Source organism: Brassica napus, chromosome C5, assembly GCF_020379485.1.
Source record: "Brassica napus cultivar Da-Ae chromosome C5, Da-Ae, whole genome shotgun sequence".
Taxonomy (NCBI): Eukaryota; Viridiplantae; Streptophyta; class Magnoliopsida; order Brassicales; family Brassicaceae; genus Brassica; species Brassica napus.
The window spans coordinates 22,354,699-22,378,112 of record NC_063448.1 but is presented as its reverse complement, the minus strand read 5'-3'; the positions used below and the strand labels follow the sequence as shown (position 1 = coordinate 22,378,112).

At 34.0% G+C, this 23,414-nt stretch overlaps 1 protein-coding gene across 2 annotated transcripts; it reads right to left on the bottom strand.

The window, feature by feature from the left end:
* Positions 1-14,225: 14,225 nt before the first annotated feature.
* On the bottom strand, positions 14,226-17,036 carry LOC106409423 (probable WRKY transcription factor 14). 2 transcript variants are annotated; one of them, XM_013850065.3, is made up of 4 exons: positions 16,930-17,036; positions 16,156-16,692; positions 15,446-15,586; positions 14,226-14,942 (listed from the first exon to the last, which is right to left on the bottom strand). In XM_013850065.3, the coding sequence occupies exons 2-4, from the start codon at positions 16,680-16,682 to the stop codon at positions 14,387-14,389; spliced, it is 1,224 nt and encodes a 407-aa protein (XP_013705519.1). In that variant the 5' UTR covers positions 16,683-16,692; positions 16,930-17,036; the 3' UTR covers positions 14,226-14,386. The 2 variants fall into 2 exon arrangements, with proteins under 2 accessions (XP_013705519.1, XP_013705518.1); XM_013850064.3 differs by having other exon boundaries at positions 16,156-17,017.
* Positions 17,037-23,414: the final 6,378 nt, after the last annotated feature.

Genomic DNA, 23,414 nt, shown 5'->3' with positions numbered 1-23,414 from the left:
CCATTCCTTGACAGTTCCAACTCATACTTGCTAAGGAAGAGAGCTTGGAACGGTCCGAAAATCCATTCCCCTCTTAGATGTCGCTGGGATTAATATTGCTCTAGGTTGAGTGTTGGTTAAGTTTGATTGTGCCACAGCATTTTCTTTGGAACCCGCAACCTTACTCCGCCGCTTTGGTGAGCTCTTGGTAACCCTTCTCTTCTTCAGGGAGATACCAGGGAGAGGGCTTTGATTACCTCTCTTCCTCGAAGTTGTTTTCGTTGCAAGGCTGGAGACTTTCTTTTTTCCAGTTGCTTTGGCTGCCTTGGCTGCTATGAGAGCAATTATTGCAGAACGTAGAGGCGCCTGAGAGTTACCGGGAACAGAGTGCTCGTCAAGGTCGGAAAACACTGGTCCTAGTCTGAGGGCAACATGTAAGCGATCTTCACTCAATGAACGAATAGGTGAGTTGCCATGCAGTGCTTCATTAACAGTACCAAAGTTGAAAGTTTGAGCCCTCGAGCTTGAGCCTAGAGAGAGACCCCCAGAGACAGGTGGGAGAGTGTCTTCCAGGTACTGAATGTTTACTTCCTGAAGGCGACCCGAGTCCAGATTGGCCACTCCGTTGTGGAGAAGAGGAACTCGTGTTGGTTGACCCGATAGACGTTCTCGAGCTGGGCGTCTGTCACTTGCGCCAGGAGCAAGTACATCTGGGGTCTCATGGTAGGGGTCATGCATTTGCTGAGAGTCAATGACCCCATGCCCTGGGGTTATAGGTGAGGTTAGACGTTCAAGAGCAGAACGCCTTTCCTCTGTTCCATGTTGCTGACTTCCTGGAGATTTCGTAGAGGATACTTTTTCATGTTGTGCCTCTGTCCTATCTGTATCATGACCAGGGACTGAGATACGTTCAAGAGCGGAGCGTCTTTCTCTAGAGTGAGGTTCATGATCTCCTGTGTTTCGAGCTGTCGCGTTACCTGGAGGGAGCATAACTTCCCTCAAGGGTCTTGGAGAGGGGGTATGGGAAACTTGAGACTGAATCGACTGAGTTGGAGTCTTTAAGTTCCCAGCCATAGTGACAGGCCTCCAAGTGGGAGGAGGGGGATGCCCTGGCGGGGGTCTAGCAGTATGGTTCCTCTGGTTTTCAGAGCGACTGAGTGAATAATCATCAGTTCTTCTTGCAAGAGAGGTCCTATCGCGCTCATAGCAACCCTGAGAGTCATAGTTTTTCCTATAGTCCCTTCTGATATAGTCAGAGACGTAGGTCTTGTCGGAGCTCCTGTGAAGGGAGTGAGAAGGTTCTCTTCTCCATTCCTTGTCACGCGAAAGGGATAACTGTCTTGGAGGTCTGCGATCTTCCAGCCTCCTTCTATTAGCTTCCAGACGGTCAAGAGTGTTGAGTTGAGTTACTCCGAGATGACTAGAGGAGGAGCGAAGGGCAGGAGGAAGTAGAGGGCAGTCTTTCTTCTCATGAGAGAGGGCGAAGCAATGGAAGCAGTGTTTCTCCAACTTTTCGTATTTGAGCTCTACTGGAATCTCATCACCTGATGGGAGACTGATATTCATCTTCATCTCCAGAGGTTTTAGTCCATTTAGGAGGACCCTTACTCTGCAGTGATCCACATCTTTAGCCTCTACCACTCCAAGTTCACTACCTATAGTGTCTAAGGTTATTAGTGACCAATAGTGGAGCGGGATACCATGTACTTTGATCCAGAACGGAATCATGGCTGGGAAGGAATCTGAAACAACTGGTTTCCATCTTTCTAAGAGGAGCATCCAGCGTTTAAAGTGGTAGGGGGCTTTTGTTAAGACAGACTGCAGATCTTGTTCTGATTCAAAGTTGAACTGCACCAGATTAGGTCCTAGGTCGCGCCCTGTTATCGTACCCACCACATGCCAGTGGTGAAGGAAGAAGTCCACCAACGCTCTTGTATTTTGAGCTGCAGGGTTTGTAACCCTGCCAATAAGGGTGCGATTGAAGTCTTCAAGGCGTGCCACATTCCCTTCAGCTGGGATACGAACAGGGAGTTTGCGGCGTGGCTTAGAGTGTTCCGCAAGGCCTTTTCCTTTTTCGGCTCTAGAGTAGCGGTGAGACATGCTGAGAGATAGAGCAGAGAGAACCAGGGAGTGTAGTGAGAAACACAAAGATAGCTACTGGAAAAGACAGAGAAGGAGGTCTGTCTCAATCACAGTAAGCCCAAACCCCTCAGTGCACGAGGTAGTAGTCGAAGCAGTCGACAGGAGACAGGAGGAGCCTGTATAGTGGGTAAGTGGTAACCAAAAATTCCGATAGTCCCTCAACGGTGAGGTAAGCAAGGGAGAATGTAGGGATTCAAGGGCGGGACACCTCCAGGTGCTCCATGTTTGAGAGAGGGCTGGAGAGAGAGAGCCGAGGAATGTCAATGAGAGGAATAGAGAAGTCTTCCATAGGGTAAGGGGGTGGAAATCCGGTGAAAAGGAGTCGGAAACGGCGACCCTTCGACCAAGTCGGGGGTATGAACCCGGGTTTGACTTTTACCAGGCGGTAAAATTTGAAAAAACGTTCTAAAAGAGGTAATAAACCAACTTAAGAAGAAACAGTGTGCTAGAAACCAGAAAGTTGGAAACTAGCTCGAATACTGTGCCTGGGAGCAAATTTTGACACTCTTAATCCAAAATTTTCATGAGAAACTTGGCTCCAAAAAAAGTTTCTATTTGATTTTTTAAAAATTGAATTTGTAAAGGGCTTTAATTAGACACATTAAAAATATTTTATTATAAAAATTATGTTAAACATATTTATTTGGTATAAAGTTATTTCTATTAAATTGTGTGCTGTTTATTTTTATCATTTATAAATTAATACAAAGATAAAGTTTTAGTGTGGTACTAAACACGCAAGTTAATAACTGGTTTGAAAAACTAAATTTGGAATATCACATAGTAAGTGATGTGATGTAATTCACCTTTTTTATTTTTTAAAAATTGAACCTCATGCCAAAACTTTATATATTAATTAGCAAAATACCTAATTTCACTATTAAACCCTATTCAATAAATTATATTACTATGTTGCCCCCGTAAAAATTTAAGCAAGATATGAGTATATATAGGGAATGCATGGGTGGGGAATGCAATTTTCATTTATTAATTACATTTTACAATACACTCACCCATATCATTTGTCTCTTTCCTTTTCAGTAAGAAAAAACTCTACTATTTTCCGGTTGTGAGAAAAATCAGTTTTTTCTCCCAAATCTTTGATGTTTACCACTATGTATGCACAAGTTAGATGCATTATACGAAACAACCAACGATCCAAAATTGTTTTGTCTGGCGAGGAGGAAGGAAGATAAGGTGGACTACTTTTCTTTCTTTTTTTTGAAAAAGAAAGGTTGACTACTTGCTCAAACTAATTAACAAAAAACACATGTTCTTGACCAAGGAGTATGTTATACTGATGTGTGAAGAGGCAACTTGGAAACCTACCACATGTAAAGCAAGAATTGAGGCTGTGGGAAAATGGTGTATATCTAGAATATGTCTGTGGTTGCTGTGAGGGAGTATTGTGGGACTGTAGGAAGGCGTTATGAGCATGTATCTTAACCTACTAACATATCTAATAACATTATAACAATTTGATGTTATTGTCAACTTTGAATTAGAGTTTGAGATTTGTTGTTAAATGGCTAACTTATTTAATAACAAATAACCACTTATTTATCTCCTCGCTATTAATCATGAATGTGTGTACAATATAAATTTTTATTAAAGATTAATAGCAAGTCTCATAGATAAATGTTAATAATGAATAAATCTGTCACGATCAAACAGTTTTTATGATGTTTGCCAAATTTAATGTTAAACTGCTTAAATTTCTAATATTTAAAAAAATATTTTAACAGCAACATCTAATGTTTAATTATTACAAAACAAGAGATTTATGTTTACTCGCATAGAACAACCTAAAATATATTGATTTTTTTATTCTAAACAAAATGAGTCAGCATTGCTGTTTTATATCAATATTTCACATTTTCACAGCCTAAGTTAAAGTTAACATTGGTGATATTGAGTCATTGTTAGACGTTTAACCTTTCTTATTACGAGCTAGTATTATTTTTAGCTGGGCTCTGAATGTTTTATCTAGTTAACAACACTTTCAAGTATTTTTGTGTTTCGTTTTGTTATAACTAAAATTATGTTTAAAAAGACACATACAGTTTTAGCCGGCTATACACCATCATGTAGTATAACATTTGCATTTATTCATATGTTTGTCTAATACTATTTACAAATAATATTTCTAATTATGAACGTTAAATTTTATTTAACTAACATGTAACCATCATATCTTATATTACGTCATTTACCTAAATTTATATTGATAAGCTACTATTATATTTTATATAAGGTCATGTATTAGAATATCTATCTTTTGTATTATAATAATAAGGAAATAATGTGTTAACAATATGTAAATATAAAATTAGCAGTCCATGTTTTGTTATTAGCGACTACTATCGTTTTATGCAAGGTTTTTTTTATTTCGCACATGTATCTTTGATCGACCCATTGCTGATGTGTTGCATCACTTAAAACAACCGCGATTTCCGCTACAAGCAAGAGTTACACCACCAAAGAAGGTCGCCTGAGTAACATCCAGTAAAAACTAGAAGTGATAATCATTGATCTAGCTTTCTCTGAATACCTTTAGTTAAACCTCTTGTTGTCACCAAGAGCTACACCGCCAATGCTCAAATCTGATGTCGATCACACAGGAGAAGATATATAAGACCTTATGATAGCGACAAAAACTTATCGAAACCATCACGTGAACACGGAAAAGAGTTTTGATCATAGCATTAGGAATTAATCAGTCTCAATAACACACGAAATCTAACACACATATGCTTTAAAATATCTACATAAACAAGCAAAGAGAACACATGCACAGATAAATCGTTTTTGATAAGTCGTACGAAAGAGAAGTACAATCAATCTTTACCAATTCTTCACAATAACTTTTTCAAATCTTCACTACTACTTTAAAAACCTACAACATGGACCTATGTTCGTACTAACCTAAACTAAATGCAAATAAACAGAGGGATACAAAGATAATTTAGATTATGAAATGCATATTGTGCATCTGCTATTTTTACTGTGTCGATCGCCATAATTTCAGACTTAGTTTTGGTTTTCGACCCAATTCACTCTTTATTGTTTTCTGAAAAAACATAAATGACAAAAAAATAACGATCGGTGATAATCTGCGGACTTTTAGAAAATAATAACTGAATTCTACTTTTCTATGTGTCATCATTCATTGCCAAAATTTTCAAGAATAAAGTAGAATTTGTATAAATTAGGTTTGTTTATTCACAAAACTAAATAAAGAGTATAAGTAATGTATATGATAATTCATTAATACATTAAATATTAAACTCTTACAAAAATTAAAGGATTAAAAATAGATAAATGATTAAAAGAAATTAAACAACGTTCTGGAATTTAAATTACTAGATTAGATAAATTTTCATGGATATTAAATTCCTATGTTAATTCATGTTAAATTCAGTAACCTAAACATGCATTGCAATTAAGTTTAATATATTCATAAAACCTAATAATAATAATTGGTTAATTAATATTGTATCTAATAAATTCTAATAGACAATTTAATAAACACTACCAACACATAAATAAATCTAAGATCATAAAATAGGTAAGTAATCATGCTTTAATACTAAGAAAAACATAGATGGATTTCTTTGACAAAAAAAACATGGGAAATTTGCCAAAAATACCACATTCTTAATACCACTTTTTCATGTTTATCTTAATTACTTTTACCATCATTTTTAAGAAAGGAAAAAGACATTTATAACCATGGGGTTAACTAATCTAAATTTAGGGTTTAGGATTCTAATAAATATATAAATAAACACTTAAACTTTTTGATTTTTTTTTCTTAAAAATTTTTAAAATAGTTTCAAAAAGAAAATTTGAAAAAAAAAATCAAATTTTTTTTATAAAAAAGTTTGAATTTGGAAAAGAATAATTCGAAAATGGTATAAGAGTCTTTTGTCTCATAATGAAGAAAATATTTTTGAAAATGTCTCTTTAATGAATGTAAACATGAATAATGGTACCAACAACTGGTAAACATGAAAAAAATTCAAAAAAAATGAAAAATTGCTTGAAATACTCTATGTTGGCTCCCACTTTTTGAAAATACATTCATTCAAAAATATCCTAACATTTGGGCTTAGTTACTATTGTTTAAGCTTTACTATTTATGGGGTGGAGTTGGATTTTTTAACTTCTTCAAATGTTTAAAAAATGATTTTTTAACATTTATAAATGATTTAGGAGAGTTAATATAATATTTTTATCATAAATTTAAATTATTTTTGAAATAGTTATTTTAAGGGTAAATTTGAAAAAGGGTATCAAACTTGCGGTAAAATTGAAATTCTCCCCAAAAACATAGATGGAAAAATCAAATGACCATTTCTAAAACTAAATATAAAATAACTTTAGCATATTTTTTTAAATCTAAAATTATTCACACATTAAAATAATCCAAGTAAAAATAAAATAAACAAAGCCATAATTAAACAAAAACAAACATTATACAAAAATATTTTTTCAAAATTAGTTAATAATTCTTCTTTCAAACATATAATTAAAAATGGGAATATGTATAATATAAAAATATACATATTTCCAAAATGACATAAATAAATATAAATAAATCTATAAGTGGATAAATTTAAGATGAGATGACTGTATATGGTGAAAAAATAAATTTAAAGTTTTTCTATGTGTGGGAAAAGGTTCGATTGATCCCAATATGATTTTTTTTTAAATCACCTTTAGAATTTTTATGTTTTTTATTTGGTTTTAAATTTTTTTTGCACATACTTCTTCTTCTCAAGAGAAAACTTAGCTGTATAATACATAAATCTACACAAATTAGTTATATATTTAACATATGTTGTTTTCTAAATAATAAAATAAAATTATTTTAAATCAACTATACATTTAAACTTACATTGCATAACATTTTTATAAAATTATTTTTAATTAAATTTTTAAGATTATTTTAAATGATGATTTTACATTATAATATGGGTTAAAACTAATCATTTCCGTGAATATATTTTTACAATTAAGAATATTATTCTTCACACAACCCAAACTATTATAAATATAATACAATTAAAATTTTCCATTTTTAATATATTATTTCTTATATAAAATTTTATTATTCAAATGAAAAAGAACAAATTCTGCCTTTAGCGCGGGTAGAAGCCTAGTTTTAAAATTAACATTGCAAATCATTCTTAAGTGATTGATATAAAAAAGTTAGCATGTATATATACAATCAATTTATCATTTGTTATGCATTACACGGTTGGCTTACAAATTATAAGCAGATTCGTATGGCTTTGATGTTATTCTGTGCTTATAAAGTTTTAAAAATAGAATTTTGTAAAAATATTTTTGGGTTAGATGTATTTAACAATAAAGAAATCAATGTTATCCGAATAAATATGTAAAGTAAAATAAATACTCTCTGTTTCAATATATAAGTAATTTTAGATAAAAAGCACTATTACTAAAAAATATTACTTTAGAAAAAAAATATTATTTAATTAATAAGATTAACCAATTAGTCATACAATATTCAATAAATTAAAAGACGCATTGAAATGAGTATATTGTGAAATATTTTCTTTTTGGCTAAAACTACTTATAATATGAAACGGATGAAGTGCAAAATTTATTTTCAATGTATATTTTCAAAATCTAGCCCATAAATTTAACTAACACAAAAAATCATAAATAGTATCACCAACAGCACCAATACACCAATATCTAATGGCAGTAGTTTCCACGAGAATACGACCTACATATTTCACTATCTTGTCATGACACCACCCACACACCGACGTGCATCTCAGAATAGAATCTTCGGAGCTCTTTAAACGGACGAATTTTCAAATCTTCATATGAAGCTAGAATATTCCTATGTAAACTTTTTCCTACAAAATTTCAATAAGATCATAATACCACATCATCACTTCATATTTGAAAAATTACACTCATCAATTTATATATATTGTAACTCTTCAGTAATAGTTCTTGTCACACACATAGTTCATGGACAACGTACGTTCTTTCAACTTTAGCAGTCATGTTACTTATAAACGTTTGCCTAACTTACTTCCCTTTTTTTCTTCATCGTCAAGGCTCAGTTCATATAATTCATCCATAAACCCATCTTTCCCAGTCAGGCCGTGCCTGATACCAAGCAAATCAAGCATTGGTTTTGGGGCCAACAAGAGAATATTTATTTTAGGGGCCAAGAATAAGTGAAGTTTCTCTTTAGTTTTGGTGGCAAAAACTAGATATATAACAGCGGGAGATTATAGGTTCGAATCACATGGAAACACCTTTTAATATTTTCATGTTTTATATAGATCATGGGCCAAATTTTTTTTTTGCTTCTGGGCCCGAAATTGTCAGGCCCGGCCCTGTTCCCAGTCAGTCCCCACACACTAAAAATAAAAGTCGACCCGCCAACCCGCACGACCCGCCAACCCGCGGATCGTTTCTTTTTTTTTAGTTAAAATTTCGACCCGCTCAACCCGCAAAGAAATAAACTAATACCCGCACCCGCCCCGCTTTATTTTGCGGGTAACCCGCGGGACCCGCGGGTTATATTTTTAATTAAAAAAATAATTATTTAATTAGTTTTTCTATAAAATAATATATTTATAAGTAATTTTTTATATTATTTTTTTAAAATTTAATTTTTTAAAAAAAAATTAATTATTTTTCTAAAAAAAGTCGAATTTTTCAAAAAAAAAGATTTTTTTTTATTTTTTATTTTATTTTGCGGATTGGCGGGTATCCGCAAATCAAAATCCACCAACCCGCACCCGCCCCGCAAAAAATAGTCTTAACCCGCACCCGCATCCGCGACTTGATTTTTTCAAAACGCTCGACCCGCACCCGCCCCGCGGCGGATCAAATGGGGCGGGCCCCGCGGGCTTTGATTTAAATTCCCAGGCCTATGTCTATGTCCCATGATGAAAGAAAATAATCGAAATGTAAATTATTAGTTAGCAATAAAATGTCACGACTGTTCTTCTCCCCTCGTCAAATCAAAAACAATTTGTTCAAGAAACAAAGAGTTGTGATGAATTTTTCTTTCAATCAATCGGAGTGGATGGATGATTTGACTTAACTTAAGGTCACTGCTCCCATTATATTTTAGTCTCTCTCAAAATCCAACAACAAATATTAGTACTTATTACCTTTAATTTTCGTAATTTATTTTTCTATTTATTAAAGCTCCACAATTTTTTTGTTTTGGTATATCATGTTTTTTGAACAAAATAAAGTATATCTTCTTTGGAAAAAAAGAAGTATATCATGTTGGAAAAAAAACAAAATTTAATTTGGTGGCCACAGCATGTCCAACAATGTGGGTTGTCATTACGCTAAATCACTCATTCAATAAAGCAATTCGAAGATTATTGGCTTCTAAATTTTTTTTCTCAATGTTAAGTATATAAATTAATGGGAAATGAGAAGATTTTCTTTGTTCAGTGAAAAATAAATGCTCTTTGTTGAAAGAGAAAAGAGATGTACCATGTAACCCCCTAAAACTATTTATAACTCTTGTAAATTATGATACAACATTGACATATAAACTTAACTAGAGATTGATTCGCGCATCCGCATAGATATTAGTTTTTTCATATATTTTAGATGGATCGTAATATAAATAATTTTATTCAAAAGACCTGTACCGAATCGGATAACATAGTTATTTTCGGTACAAATATTCGAATTCATTTCAGATAAATTTGTTATTTAAATATTTTTAGGTTATTGTACATAATAATCAAACTCATCTAAACCTAGAAGGGTCCAACTCAAAACTCACACATAAATTTATAATATTCAAACGGGGCTTAATTTCAAAAGAAAAAAAAATAATACCCGAAAAGAACAGCTTGTACCTAAATGGATAGCCAATGTTCATGCCTAACTGATTTTATAAACTAATAAGAAAGACTCGTTACATGTGTATGGCTAAATTAAGTGAAATATAAATAAATTTTATTTAGTAAAATAATTATATGGAGTGAAAAATTGAGGGACAATAAATGTAATACTTTTTTATTATTTTGATTTAAGTTATTATTTTATTCAAAAAATATGTCTTTGAATTATGTTTTTGGCAACGTAATTTTCCACTGATCGAAACTAAAATTAAAAAAATTAGTAAAACAAGTTAAACTGAAGGTTTAACCATATGCAAAACCCAGTTATTTTACATTTTCGATTTTATAATTGGTACAAAGCTAATATTGATTAACTAATAAATAAAAACATGCACTACTATTATTATGGTAATATAAATAATAATATGATGTATTGTTAAGGTAATATAATTAATGAAAATGTTAAACTGAGTGAAATATGGAAAGACAATTAATGTAATTACTATATCCATATTTAATGCAATCTATATTTTCAAACAGTACTAAAAAGTAGTTCAATTTTAATAACATAGATAGATTCATCAAAAATTTAATTTAGAAAACTAGCGAGAGAAAAAACCAAATCTAGAATTAAAGTTGACACACACATCGGTTATATTGGTCGCCTAATAGAGCGGGACAATAGGCCTGAGACGGATCGGATATCCGGACAATTTTAAGATATCCGGATCCGGATCCTTATCCGGCGGATCCATAATTTTACTATCCTTATCCAGATCCGGGGTTCGCGGATATCCGGGTGTCGGATATCCTTCTAAAAATTATAATATCCGGATTCGGATTTGAATCCTTAAAATAAATAAAAAAAATAATATTAATATATTAAATATTAACAATAATTTAAAAATAAAAATATATATAATGTTTTATTATTATTTCTATGTATAATATTACAAAATTTACATAAAATTTATATATAATATTATAAAAATGAAAATTTATTTAATAAAATTAGTTTTTATATATAGATATTATTCTTTTTGAAATAGTTTTTAATAAAATTTACGGATCTGGATATCCGAACTAAAAAATCAAGATATCCGGATCCAGATTCGACTTTGACGGATCCAACATTTTACTATCCGGATCCGGATTCTACCTCTCCGGATATCCGGATTTTCGGATTGGATCCGGATCAGATCTCAGATCGAATCCGGATCTCGGATAAAAGTCTCAGGCCTACGGGACAACATAGTGATAAAGGCTGCTCTGTGTGTCTAACACACTCATAGATCATTTCATATAATTCACTTACAAACAAAATACCCATTTAAAGATATCTTGTAGTTATGACTCCGAATGGTAACGTGGAGGTAGAATAACTACGGTGAAGTTTTAATAGTAACAAAAATATATAGATACATAATTATATATAGAGATTTTTGTTACTATTAACAACGGTGCATGGCGGTGGTCCGTTACCATACGAAACCTATATATGTCAATATATATTGTGTATAATAAAACATATATATGTGTGTGTGTGTGATTGCGTGTATGGCGACAAAATATATAAATGTGTGTACGTGGAAGTACTGTAGCCTACTGGTTAAGGTTTAAAGGTTTTTACTTCCAGGTCCAGAGTTCGATTCCTAAACTATGCAATTTCTTGCAGATTATATGATGCGAAGTTTATTAGAGGTTTCAGAGTACTGTAGGCAGAGCCGTTCGTTGTAGTCGTCTGCTGCGAGAGCCTGTCCATCGAGGATGTCGTACATGCAGAACCGTCTGTCGATCCAAGTGTTTCGGAAAAACTTTTATCGTGGAATCCTTATATGTGGAGCTGTTCATCAATATTGCATATGTTGCAGGTAGTTGATCATCATATCTAATAAAATTAGAAATTATCTGATGATGTAATGTGTTACCCTATTAAAAAAAATTGTAGCTACACCAACTATATAATTAACATGAAAAATTTTAATTACGTATATATTGGTGTAACATTTTCCTCCATTTATATTATTTTTCTCCCATTTACTCTAAAATTACTAATCAAAACCTTAGACTAAATGGGAGGAAAATAAAAAAAAAATGAAAAAGTGAAAAAATTAAAATAGAATACAGACAAAAAATAGAGTAAATGAGAAAGAAAAAGAAGTGGAATAAATTTTAATTACGTATATATTGGTGTAACATTTTCCTCCATTTCAACAAAAATAGAAGAGAATAAAGAAAATGATGTTTTCTCCTGATTGGTAGATTATAAGAGTAACTAGGAGTAATTACATTTTCCATTCATATTATATCACTAGTCGTGCTTTGCGGTCACAATATATGTGAATAGCTTCAGAGATATGTATTGGGGTGCGTCTGGTGTGATTGAACTGTGTAGATGAACGAACTTATTCACTTTGTGTCCCATCCACCTAATATTCCTTCGCCCCACTTTTCCTGCTCCCATACCCGCAGCAAAACTTGATTACATAAACATCAATAGCTCATTAAATCATTATTAATCACATACTAATATAGCAAAACAACTACCTTTACCTCGGATCTATTAGAGACTGTTTGAGAGTGTAAGAAGAAAATAAAAGTGTTCTAAACTATACAAGCGAAAACAAATTTTGTTTTGTCCATGTAGATATAAGACATAAATATTATACAAACCGAATTTAAATAAGTAGCATTGAACAAGTATTGAGAACTTAATATTTTAATTTTCAAATTTATATTAAATTTTCAAGAATATTATAAATTATTAAAAATATAAAAGTTTTACAATAGTTTTTTTATGATTAATAGTTTAAAATTTTGTTATCAAATATAAATAATCATAAAATCATATGATTAGGAAGTTTCATTTAATAGATAGTCATATTAAAATATAATATATTTTTATGTTACTATTATTTAAATTTAATTACATATCATAAAAAATAGAGAAAATAATTGTATAAATTTATTTACTACAAAATGATTGTAAATAAACAAACAAGATTTCTTTAATTTATGTATTTGTGTTAATATAATTATATACGTAATAGTTAATAGTTAATAGTTTTTCAATTATTCAACGTATATTTATTAATTTGTTTCATCTTATCTATTAAAAGATAAGTCACAACTTTTTTTTATGTGTGATATTTTAAAAATGGACTTCACTAGAAAATCATAAATTACATAACATTTCATTTATTATACATTATTAACGTCTAAGCTATTATCATCCGAGTTTACGTAGGAATATTCCTTTCTCTTAAACAAACAGACTGTAATTAAATAAATCATTCACCACATATTAAAATCAAACCAAACCGGTTCACTCTATCATAGGAATATATGCCAACGTGGCTCATTTTTCATACCAACAATAACTAATACTAAATGTCCTAATAATCAAACGCAAATCTACCGACATAAATATATAAGATAAAAAGCTACAAATATAAGTGATGGTTTGAAAAAATTAATGAGATAACAAATAAGTAAACTAACATTATTATGAATCTGTGAATACACAAATGTTTATATTATAATATATACTAGAGCTTGGTTGTTTTTTTATTTTTATTTTTATGAATTATTTGATGACAGTTTTAAACATGTGGGTTATTTGAATATTTTAGGTTCATACAAAGCTATTCGAATCCGGAAAGATCCGACTCGAACCCCGTTTAAAAATTTTAAATATCTAAATGGAGTTTAATTTTAAAACCAAAAAACCTCGATATAAAAAAAGAATTAATTCGTATTCGAGTGGGTTATCGGATGCATATATTTAACTGATTCTTTAAACAAATAAAAAATTTATTTATTAACAGGTTTGAATTTTTATCACAAATGAAGCAATTTCTTTAAAACTGGTGAAATTATTATTGTTAACATTTAAAATAAATCGTGTTGAATTATTATAATAAATACAATTAATAAAGTTGTTAAAAAGAGTGAAAAAAGAAAGATAATAAAACATTTCAAATAGGTAAGTTTTATTTTATATTTTGTAATAAATGCTGTCTAATTAATTAGAAAAAAATAAACAGAATGGTTAGAATTAGTTAAAAAGTACGAAAATCCGTAAGAACCCACTTAAAATAGATAAATATTATTTTGTGTATCTATTTAATAGAATATATAACTAATAATGTAAAAACTAAATGTTTCGTACATATAAATGAAAACAAATACGTGCGCGGTCGCGCAGGTCAAGATCTAGTAATATGTTAAAATATGTTAAGCAAATGATAATAAGTAAAAAGAATTTGTATATAAAATGTTTATCCTAAGGTGCGGATTTTAGACTAGTAAATAAGTAAATAGATACTCTGTTAGTACTCGCGTAGAGTGTGACACAATAATATCTTCGACATTCTGTAATTAACACTATCTATATTCTATAACGACCTTGAGTCTCGGTCGTCGTTACTATTATCTGCCCCAGACCAACCGCCGAAATTGCTGATCCCATTGGACGCCGTCGTTTTATTGCTCCCGTAGCCGGCGACGCCTTGAGAAAGAAACATGCTTAGAGAATCTTCTTCTAGCTCTTCAAGATCTGCGAAGAAATCGTCTGGCTGATGCTGATCGGGGAGCTCCGGTCTATATGGAGCAAACTGATTATCGTAATCGTTTTCTACGTTTTCCAATTCCATATCTTCTTCTCTTTGTTCATCCTTGACGGCGGAGGCTGGCAGAGGAGAAGGAGAGGCGGGGGAAGGCGAGTGGGTGTTGTTTGGAGGGCCATTGGATGGAGCGGTTGCGGTTGAGGATTTGGAGGAATTAGGGTTAGAGGAGGAGCGTGTGGAACCGGCAAGAGCGTTGCGTTGAATGGGCCAAGGATGGTTGTGTTCGGAAGTATATGTAATCACCAACATGTTTGGATCGGTTCGGCTTCTTTCGACTTGCTTTCTTGCTGAACAGCCTTTTGAGCTGCTGCATCTATAGTAACCCCTGAGAGAATACAACCAAAATTAAGTAATCATCAAGATTAGCAAATCCACTATAATTATAAGAATATAATGGTCACACTATAATTAAGTATTCATCCGTCAAATTTCAAAACCATATTGAATCAAGAAAATTCATCAACATTATTGTTTTATCAACTGTAAAATTGTAAACCGAAGGATGAAATTAGTAAAACGATATGATGTAAGAATCTCTTTTAGTTTGTAGTCGTTAATTAAATTTCAAAAGGTAAATTATCACTGAATTGTAATCTTACTCCACGTGATTTAATTTGTTTATGTTCGTAACACAAATGTCAAATTCGCGGGTGGGTATATATATGGACCAAATGTCACACTTATCAAGAGAAATGTTGTTAATACTTAAAAGTATCCGAATCTTTGTAACAACTTGAGCCAAGAAGAATGTGGTGGTGAAAGAAAGTTTATTTTTCGAATCTTTGTTTGATGATAGATACTGATGAATGAGTGTGTGCAAACCAATACCTTGGAAAAGGAGAGCCTTTAATGGGTTTTTGACCGTACTTACGCCAAGCCCACAGATCAGACGGAACCACTTCACCGCTTGACCGGCTGTTCATCGCAGCCGGCGCTGGTATACACACCACCTTCTTTGCCTGACTCTGCCTGCACGTATATATGGATACTTACACACGTGTAGTTTTTTTTCTATCTATATACATGCACGTGTGTACATGTAAGTTGTGAAAGCTAAGTTTGGTAGTGGGACATTATTATTATCAACTGGGGGTTGAGATATGATGCTACGCAGTTATATGTTCTTTAATTGTGACAGTTCATAGATTCTCCTGCATGTGTCTTCAACCTCAACCCTCCTTCCTCTCATGAATCTAAACAATTATAATGTATAGTATTTGTATATATACATAAAAAATTCATGATTAAGAAAAGACAAACAAAAAGAAACTAGAAATCTTAAAAATAAAAAGCGTACATATAACATACACATAAACAAACCATAATTCATTCTATTATTAGCATATGCATATGCTACCTAGAACCCTAATTCACTTTACTCTATATGCTATCATAGAACTGGTGCAAATTATTGCATAAAAATTATATTGTTAATACATATATATAATAAATTAATACCATCTTGGGAATTATTATTATCTATATCGTGTAAACATTTAATGAAACATTTGATCAAGATTTAAAAATTCAATATGTACCTTCTCTTAGGACCTAGATTCGGAGGGGAAGATATCTGAATCTGAGACGAGAACGTGTTACCATCGACTAATAGACAGTTTCTAGGACTGTTTGTATCGACGTTGATGACCCCTCTCGGCGAGGCGGCAGCTGCGGCTGCGAAAACGTGAGCCGACATGGCCGGAGAATTACACGGAGAGGAATCGCTAATGATGTTACTATGCGAGATCCGGATTCTTGGGAAGACACTGCATTGACTCTTTATATGATCATCCTCTAATACCTTAGGAACTAAGAAGCAGTTGTTGTTATTGTTGTCGGCTGTGGAGAAATAGCCAGAGTTTGTGACGGCGTTGAGTTCTTGGAGGAGAGGATCAGTCATGCTCACAAATGGATCTCCAAAGGGATTTATGTGATGAAGATCTGACGGCGATGGTTGTGGAAGTGGCCAGATTCTTGGAGGAGAAGGAGGAAGTTCCGGCGATAACACGTGGCCGCCATCGATTCCTCGTAAGATGTCCCTTAAGTCTCCTTGATAATTGTCCATCTCAAAGACGCTGCACATAATATCTATGTATGATGAGTGTGTCTTCGTGTATATTATATACAGCTATACGAAATAATCTTTAGCGAAAATCAAGATAATGTAATCATCAGGAATCAGAAGATGAGATTATGATTTTAGCATCGTGTTTATGAGTATTTTCTTGATACAAATTGAGATTTTCTTGAGAAAATATTGAGAAAAGGGGCAGAAGAATGAAGGTTCATTAGGAAGAGAGAAACGCGCTGACTTTTGGTGATGCGAAGAACATCTTCCCCTTCTTCTTTTTTTTTTTTTTTTTTGTCAACACATCTTCCCCTTCTACATGCAATATGTTGATGAGAGATAAATAGATATATATATATATATATATAATATAATATTAATAGATATTAATATTTTAAGTATGGACGGAAATATAAACTAAAGCAAGTGAGATAATCTATTTATTAATCATATAGATAAATGGATCAAATGGCCAAGTCTTGTACTCTTTAGTTTAGATTATCTTTCTGAGTTTACTTGAGTTTGTGAAGTTCTTATATAATAATGGTTCTTGATTACTCGTTGCAAATAATTCGTTAGAATAGAAGTAGGATGTTGATTATAAACTAATACCTTTTCCGCTCGCAAGAAGAATAAAATATTATCGCATTCTTACATTCATATTATCAAAATCTTAAATCTTCATTATGTCATTATCATATTATTAAAAACACATCACTTTTAATACACTTTCAAATTTACTCATGATACTTAAATATTAACGGGATACGAACAAAGACCTCATTTTACCTCGTTTTTGTTGTTTTCTGTTTTAGATGATTTTTTTGAACTGTTAGATGATTTATTGTCATGTCATAATTTCGTGATAAGATCACTCCCAAATGAATTTGATAATCATGTAGTAAGAGCATCAAGATAGTACAACTGACATCATTATGTATTAGCATTATAAAATAAAATAATTGATTTTGCGAAAAGATATGAAATAGTACACCTGCGAAAAGAAATGGTGAAGTGAAGAGATGCGGCCGCAATATTCGGAAGACATTTATTTGTTAGCTAATCAGAATCCTCCACGAGAACTTTATGCTACCTTTCTTTACAAAAAAAAAACATTATGCTACGCAAAAAGTATTTGTATACATGTACAAAATACTCATGCTACGCAAAACATCAGTGAATTTTTTTAAAAAAAATCGATGTTTTCCTATAACTTGCAATTCATTTATTACCATGAAAATTGTCAAAAGGTCACATATTTACTAGTGGCCAAAAGGGGGGAAAATCATTGTGATGGAAGTTGGAAACACCATCGATTTCGAATATTCTTTAGAAGCAATCGGTTGAAAATCCAAAAAAAAAAAAAATACCTATGATTTGACTGATTTGTGTCTATGGAATAAGGTAGAAGATTGTGGGATTTAGGGTATGAGGCTAATTAGGATAGAAGTGTAGTGTAGGGAGTGCAATTTCCCTATTCTTTATTATCTTATTTTCTTTTTCTTTTAATTATATTTGGGATAATATTTTTTTTTGTCAACTTGTTGGTTTTCATTAAACTATTGGTACAAATTGGGTCAGAAAAAAATTCAAATAGCAAAAATTACAATTTAATCTACTAGAAAAGCGGTCGTGACAAGGTTTATATTTTTCCACGTGCAAGCTGCTAGGTCTTCACCGGACACGGACACGTGGGAGACGCACATCAATCTTGGATGAAACAACAATCTCACCACCGTGAAGCTCCGCTGTGGGTAAAATCGATCAAGACACAAAACTATAAAAATGTTTCTTTGTTTTATTTCTTTCTTTTCTTTCTTTCTCAATAATGTTGTAGAGATCATCTTACATTAGATCTTTTTATATATATGATCCTCTTAACTTATCCTATTACAAGTATATCTAGGAATCTTATCATTATCCTAAACATATAAGTTATTCTACTTATCTTTAATGAATAACTTGTTTCCTAAGTAATCTTTCTTTGAAGCTTATCCAACATTCTCCCTTCTAAGCTTTACACCATTTTCACTTAGGTCTTGTACTTTGATCAGCTCCCTCATCTCCTTGAACTTGATCCTTGCTAGTGCCTTTCTTAGTATGTCTGCTCGTTGCTCTGCTCCCGGTACATGTTCCACATCAACGAGCTCTCTTTCAATACATTCTCTGATGAAGTGGAAACGCTTGTGAATGTGCTTACTGCGTCGATGAAAGACTGGGTTCTTGGCCAGTGCTATGGCCGATTTGTTGTCCACACGAATCAGTGTTCTTTGAGCTCTTCTTCTTATGATCTCACTTAGTAACTCTTGAAGCCAAATGGCCTGATTAGCGGCTTCTGTCGCTGCCATGTATTCGGCTTCACAGGATGATAGCGCCACCATGTCTTGTTTATGTGAGCACCAAGATATTGGCGTGTCACCGAGACAAAACAGATGTCCAGTAGTACTTCTTCCATCATCTGGATCAGTGTTGTGGCTGCTGTCGCTGTATCCAACAACTTCTTGAGATCCTTCATTCTTAAACCTTAAACCGAACCCACTAGAACCTCTCAAGTACCTTAGCACTTGCTTTAAGGCTTTTTCATGCGACTCTCTTGGAGACTGCATGAACCTGCTTAGTATACTGACACTGAATGCTATGTCTGGTCTTGTATGCATTAGGTATCTCAAACAGCTTATCCTCCTTCTGTACTCGCTTGCATCTATCTCAGGTTCATCCATTGCTTTTGAGAGATGAACTCCAAACTCCATTGGAATGTGCGTTGAGTTGCAAGTATCCATGTCAGCCTCTTCTAGTATACGTCGAGCATAGGCTTCTTGCTTGATCGTGATGCCTTGCGCGCTTTGTTTCACTTCAATACCGAGATAGTAGGGTAGTAAACCCAAATCAGACATCTAAAACTTCTGAGACATTGCAGTCTTGAATTCTCTTATCTTCTGAGATGAGTTCCCTGTAACATACAGATCATCAACATATATGGCCACTATGAGTAGCTTGTCTCCTTCTCCCTTGCGATACACGGAGCTTTCTTTAGTACACTTAACGAACTTAAAACCCTTCAGGATTTGATCCAGCTTTGTGTTCCATGCCCTAGGGGCTTGGCGCAGACCATATAGAGCTTTCTTAAGCTTGAACACTTTGTGTTCTTCTCCTTTCTTCTCGAATCCCTCTGGTTGATTCACGTACACTTCTTCAACAAGCTCGCTGTGTAAGAAGGCTGTATTAACATCTAGGTGGTGGATCTCCCATCTACACGCAGCAGCCAAACCAATCAACAAACGTATTGTCTCTATTCGAGCCACTGGCGCAAAGACTTCATCGAAGTCAATTCCTTGTTCTTGAACGTAGCCCTTTGCCACAAGTCTTGATTTGAATTTGTTGATGCTTCCGTCTGCGTTACGTTTGACCTTAAAGATCCACTTGAGTCCGATCACCTTTACTCCGTGTGGCTTCTCAACCAAGGTCCAAGTCTCATTCTTAACTATAGACTCGATCTCATCCAGACACGCCACTTTCCACTTCTTGTTCTTAAGAGCCACTTGTATGCTTCCTGGTTCGTCATTTAACGCAAGCAATAGAACCTCGCATTCAGCCTCAGCCAACAAGATATAATTGTCGAGGTAGCCTGATCTCTTAACTTCTCGAGATGAACGTCTTACTTCTTGCATATGTTCTTGTTCACCTGCTTCACTTTTGATGGCTACATCCTCTGTTTCCTCTGTTTCGCTAGGTTGAGTTAGTGGTTCTGTTGTTTCTTCTTCATTACTAGCTCCGACAACAAAAGGACCGCTTCCATTATCTTATGTGCTTCCCCATGTCATATGGAACATTCCAGGCTCAGTTTGGACTTGCTTACTTCCTCCCTTCCAATTCCAACGAGCCTTTTCATCAAAGATCACATCTCTACTTACAATAATTCTCTTTGAAGTAGGATTGTATAATCTATAGGCTTTGGAACATGGTTCAATGCCTAAGTGAACCGCAGCCTCTGATCTATCATCGAGTTTTCTTAGCTTGCCTGAGTCTATCTTTGCATGTGCAACACATCCGAATACTCTTATGTGAGACAGGTTTGGTTTCTTCCCTCTTATACATTCATAGGGAGTTTGATTCTTTAGAGCTCTTTTGGGAACTCTATTAATCAAATACGTTGCGTGACGAGCAGCCTCACCCCACAGATAGTTCGGCACATTCATTGCCTTTAGTATGCTCCGAGTCATCTCCATTAATGTGCGGTTTCTACGCTCAACCACACCATTCTGTTGTGGTGTATAAGGCGCTTTCAAGTGTCTTCTTATTCCATTGTTGTTGCAGTAGCTCTGAAACTCTTGTGAAGTGAATTCTCCACCTCTGTCTGTGCGCAACGTTACTATCTCTTTGTTGAAATCATTCTCAACAAGTTTCTTGAACATTTTAAAATTATCAAACGCATCACTCTTATCTTTCAATAGTATAGACCACATGTACCTTGTGCAGTTGTCAATGATGACAAAGATGTACTTGTTGAGAGATAGGGTTGTTGGAGAGATTGGACCGCACAGGTCTGCGTGTAAGAGCTCTAGTGCTTGCTTTGCTCTAAACGCTGTTGCTTTTGGGAAAGATTGTCGAGTTTATTTGCCAACCAAACAAGAATCACAAAGTCTTCGCTCTTCATTTATCTCCGGCAGGTCATGAACCATCCCATGAGTCGCCATAGCTCTCATTGTCTTGAAGCTAATGTGGCCAAGTCTAGCGTGCCACCTCCATGGTTCCTCATTTATCTTAGCGTGTAGGCATGTTGCTCTGCCGACTTGTAGCTTTATCTTATAGAGCCGATTTGCTGATCTTAGTACCTTGACAATCAATCTTCCTTCAGGGTCTCTTAGGGTTAAGAAGTTGTCTCTCAGACGCACATCACAGCCTTGTTCAGTTGCTTGTCCTAGGCTTAGAATGTTGCTCTTTAGCTCAGGAATGAAGTAGATATCCGTTAGGAGTTTCTGTTCTCATGTCTTAGTTTCAAAGAGAATTGAACCTTTTCCACTTATATCAACGAATGATCCATCTCCAAACTTTACTTTGCCTTTGATGTTCTCGTTTATCTCAGAGAAGTAAGACCGTTCTCCAGTCATGTGATTAGAGGCGCCATTGTCTAGGTACCACACACCGTCTTCCTTCTTGTCGGTTTCAAGTTTCTTAGGCATCACCTTCTGTTCATTGAGAAACACCAATTCATGCATGTATAAAGCTGCCTCCGCAATTTCGGTTTCAGCTTTGTTGAGTTCTTTATCGTCTTTCTTTTCGGTACAGACTGATGCAAAGTGTCCCTTCTTCTTGCAGTTGTAGCAGAAAATCTGAGAGTAGTCACTTTTCTCTTTGCTTCTCTCGCCATCGTTGCTCCTGCCGCGGCCTCTTCCTCTGTTACCTCTGCCACGACCTCTGTTCTGTACTCTGCCTCTTCCTGAATTGTCTGATCCTCTCTGATCATATGACTTCTCAGTGTTTGAGTACAGAAGACTACCTTGTTGTTCAATAGATTCAAAGCCTTTTATACGTTCTTCATAAGCTTTAAGCCTTCCAATGATATCTTCGAAACTAGTTAAATCTAAATCCAACAACTGTTCCAAAGATGCAGTCATATGAATGAACTTTGATGGTAGACTATTGAGAAACTTCTTCACAACTTTAGGTCCCTCAATACTCTGTCCCAATGAGGTTGCTTTTGACGCAAGTTCCGGTATCTTTCCTGAGAATGTATCAATCGTATCTGTGTCGTCCATCTTCAAGAAATCAAATTCATTCATCAACGTCTGAAGACGAGCTGATTTGACACGCTCTGCTCCTAGGTTTCTTGATCGTATAGCCTCTCAAATTACTTTAGGGGAACCTAAGTCGCCAACTTGCAAGATCAGTGTTTCAGGTATGGATTGAAACAGAAGAGCTGTGGATAAATCATTCTTCTCTTCTTCATCAGTTCCAGGCTCTATTGTTTCCCACACCTTGTGCACACGCAGAAGCACCTTCATCCTCATTGCCCACACCGTATAGTTCGATGTCGTTAACATTGGACATACCACAGTACCAGGTACGCCTTCCTTAAACTTTATCAAAGCTTTTGAATCCGCCATTGTTTTGTATCTTAAGAACCAGTGATCTCTTCTTTATAACCACAAGCTCTGATACCAAATAAAATCGATCAAGACACAAAACTATAAAACTGTTTCTTTGTTTTATTTCTTTCTTTTCTTTCTTTCTCAATAATGTTGTAGAGATCATCTTACATTAGATCTCTTTATATATAGGATCCTATTACAAGTATGTCTAGGAATCTTATCATTATCCTAAACATATAAGTTATTCTACTTATCTTTAATGAATAACTTGTTTCCTAAGTAATCTTTCTTTGAAGCTTATCCAACAGTGGGTTCTCTATGACGCTTCCCTATCTTCTTCATCTTTTTGCTGTAGATTTGTCCTTCTTTCAGAAGCTTCAAGCTTCTATTTCTGACACCAATTGCCTCCACATATCTAATCCTCCTCGCCAGATGTGATGAACTCTAAGACGCTCCAATCGATTTCAAACCAGTCTTCGTCGAAACACTCGTACACGACAAGCTTCAACTCTTCTTTAACTGGAATAGATCGCGAAGACGAACATGCAAAACTCAATTTTTAACCTCTTTTGACTACTTTGCTTAAAATTTGGAAGAAAAGATTGATATCATCTGAAGTAAAGATCAAGGATGCCCAGCT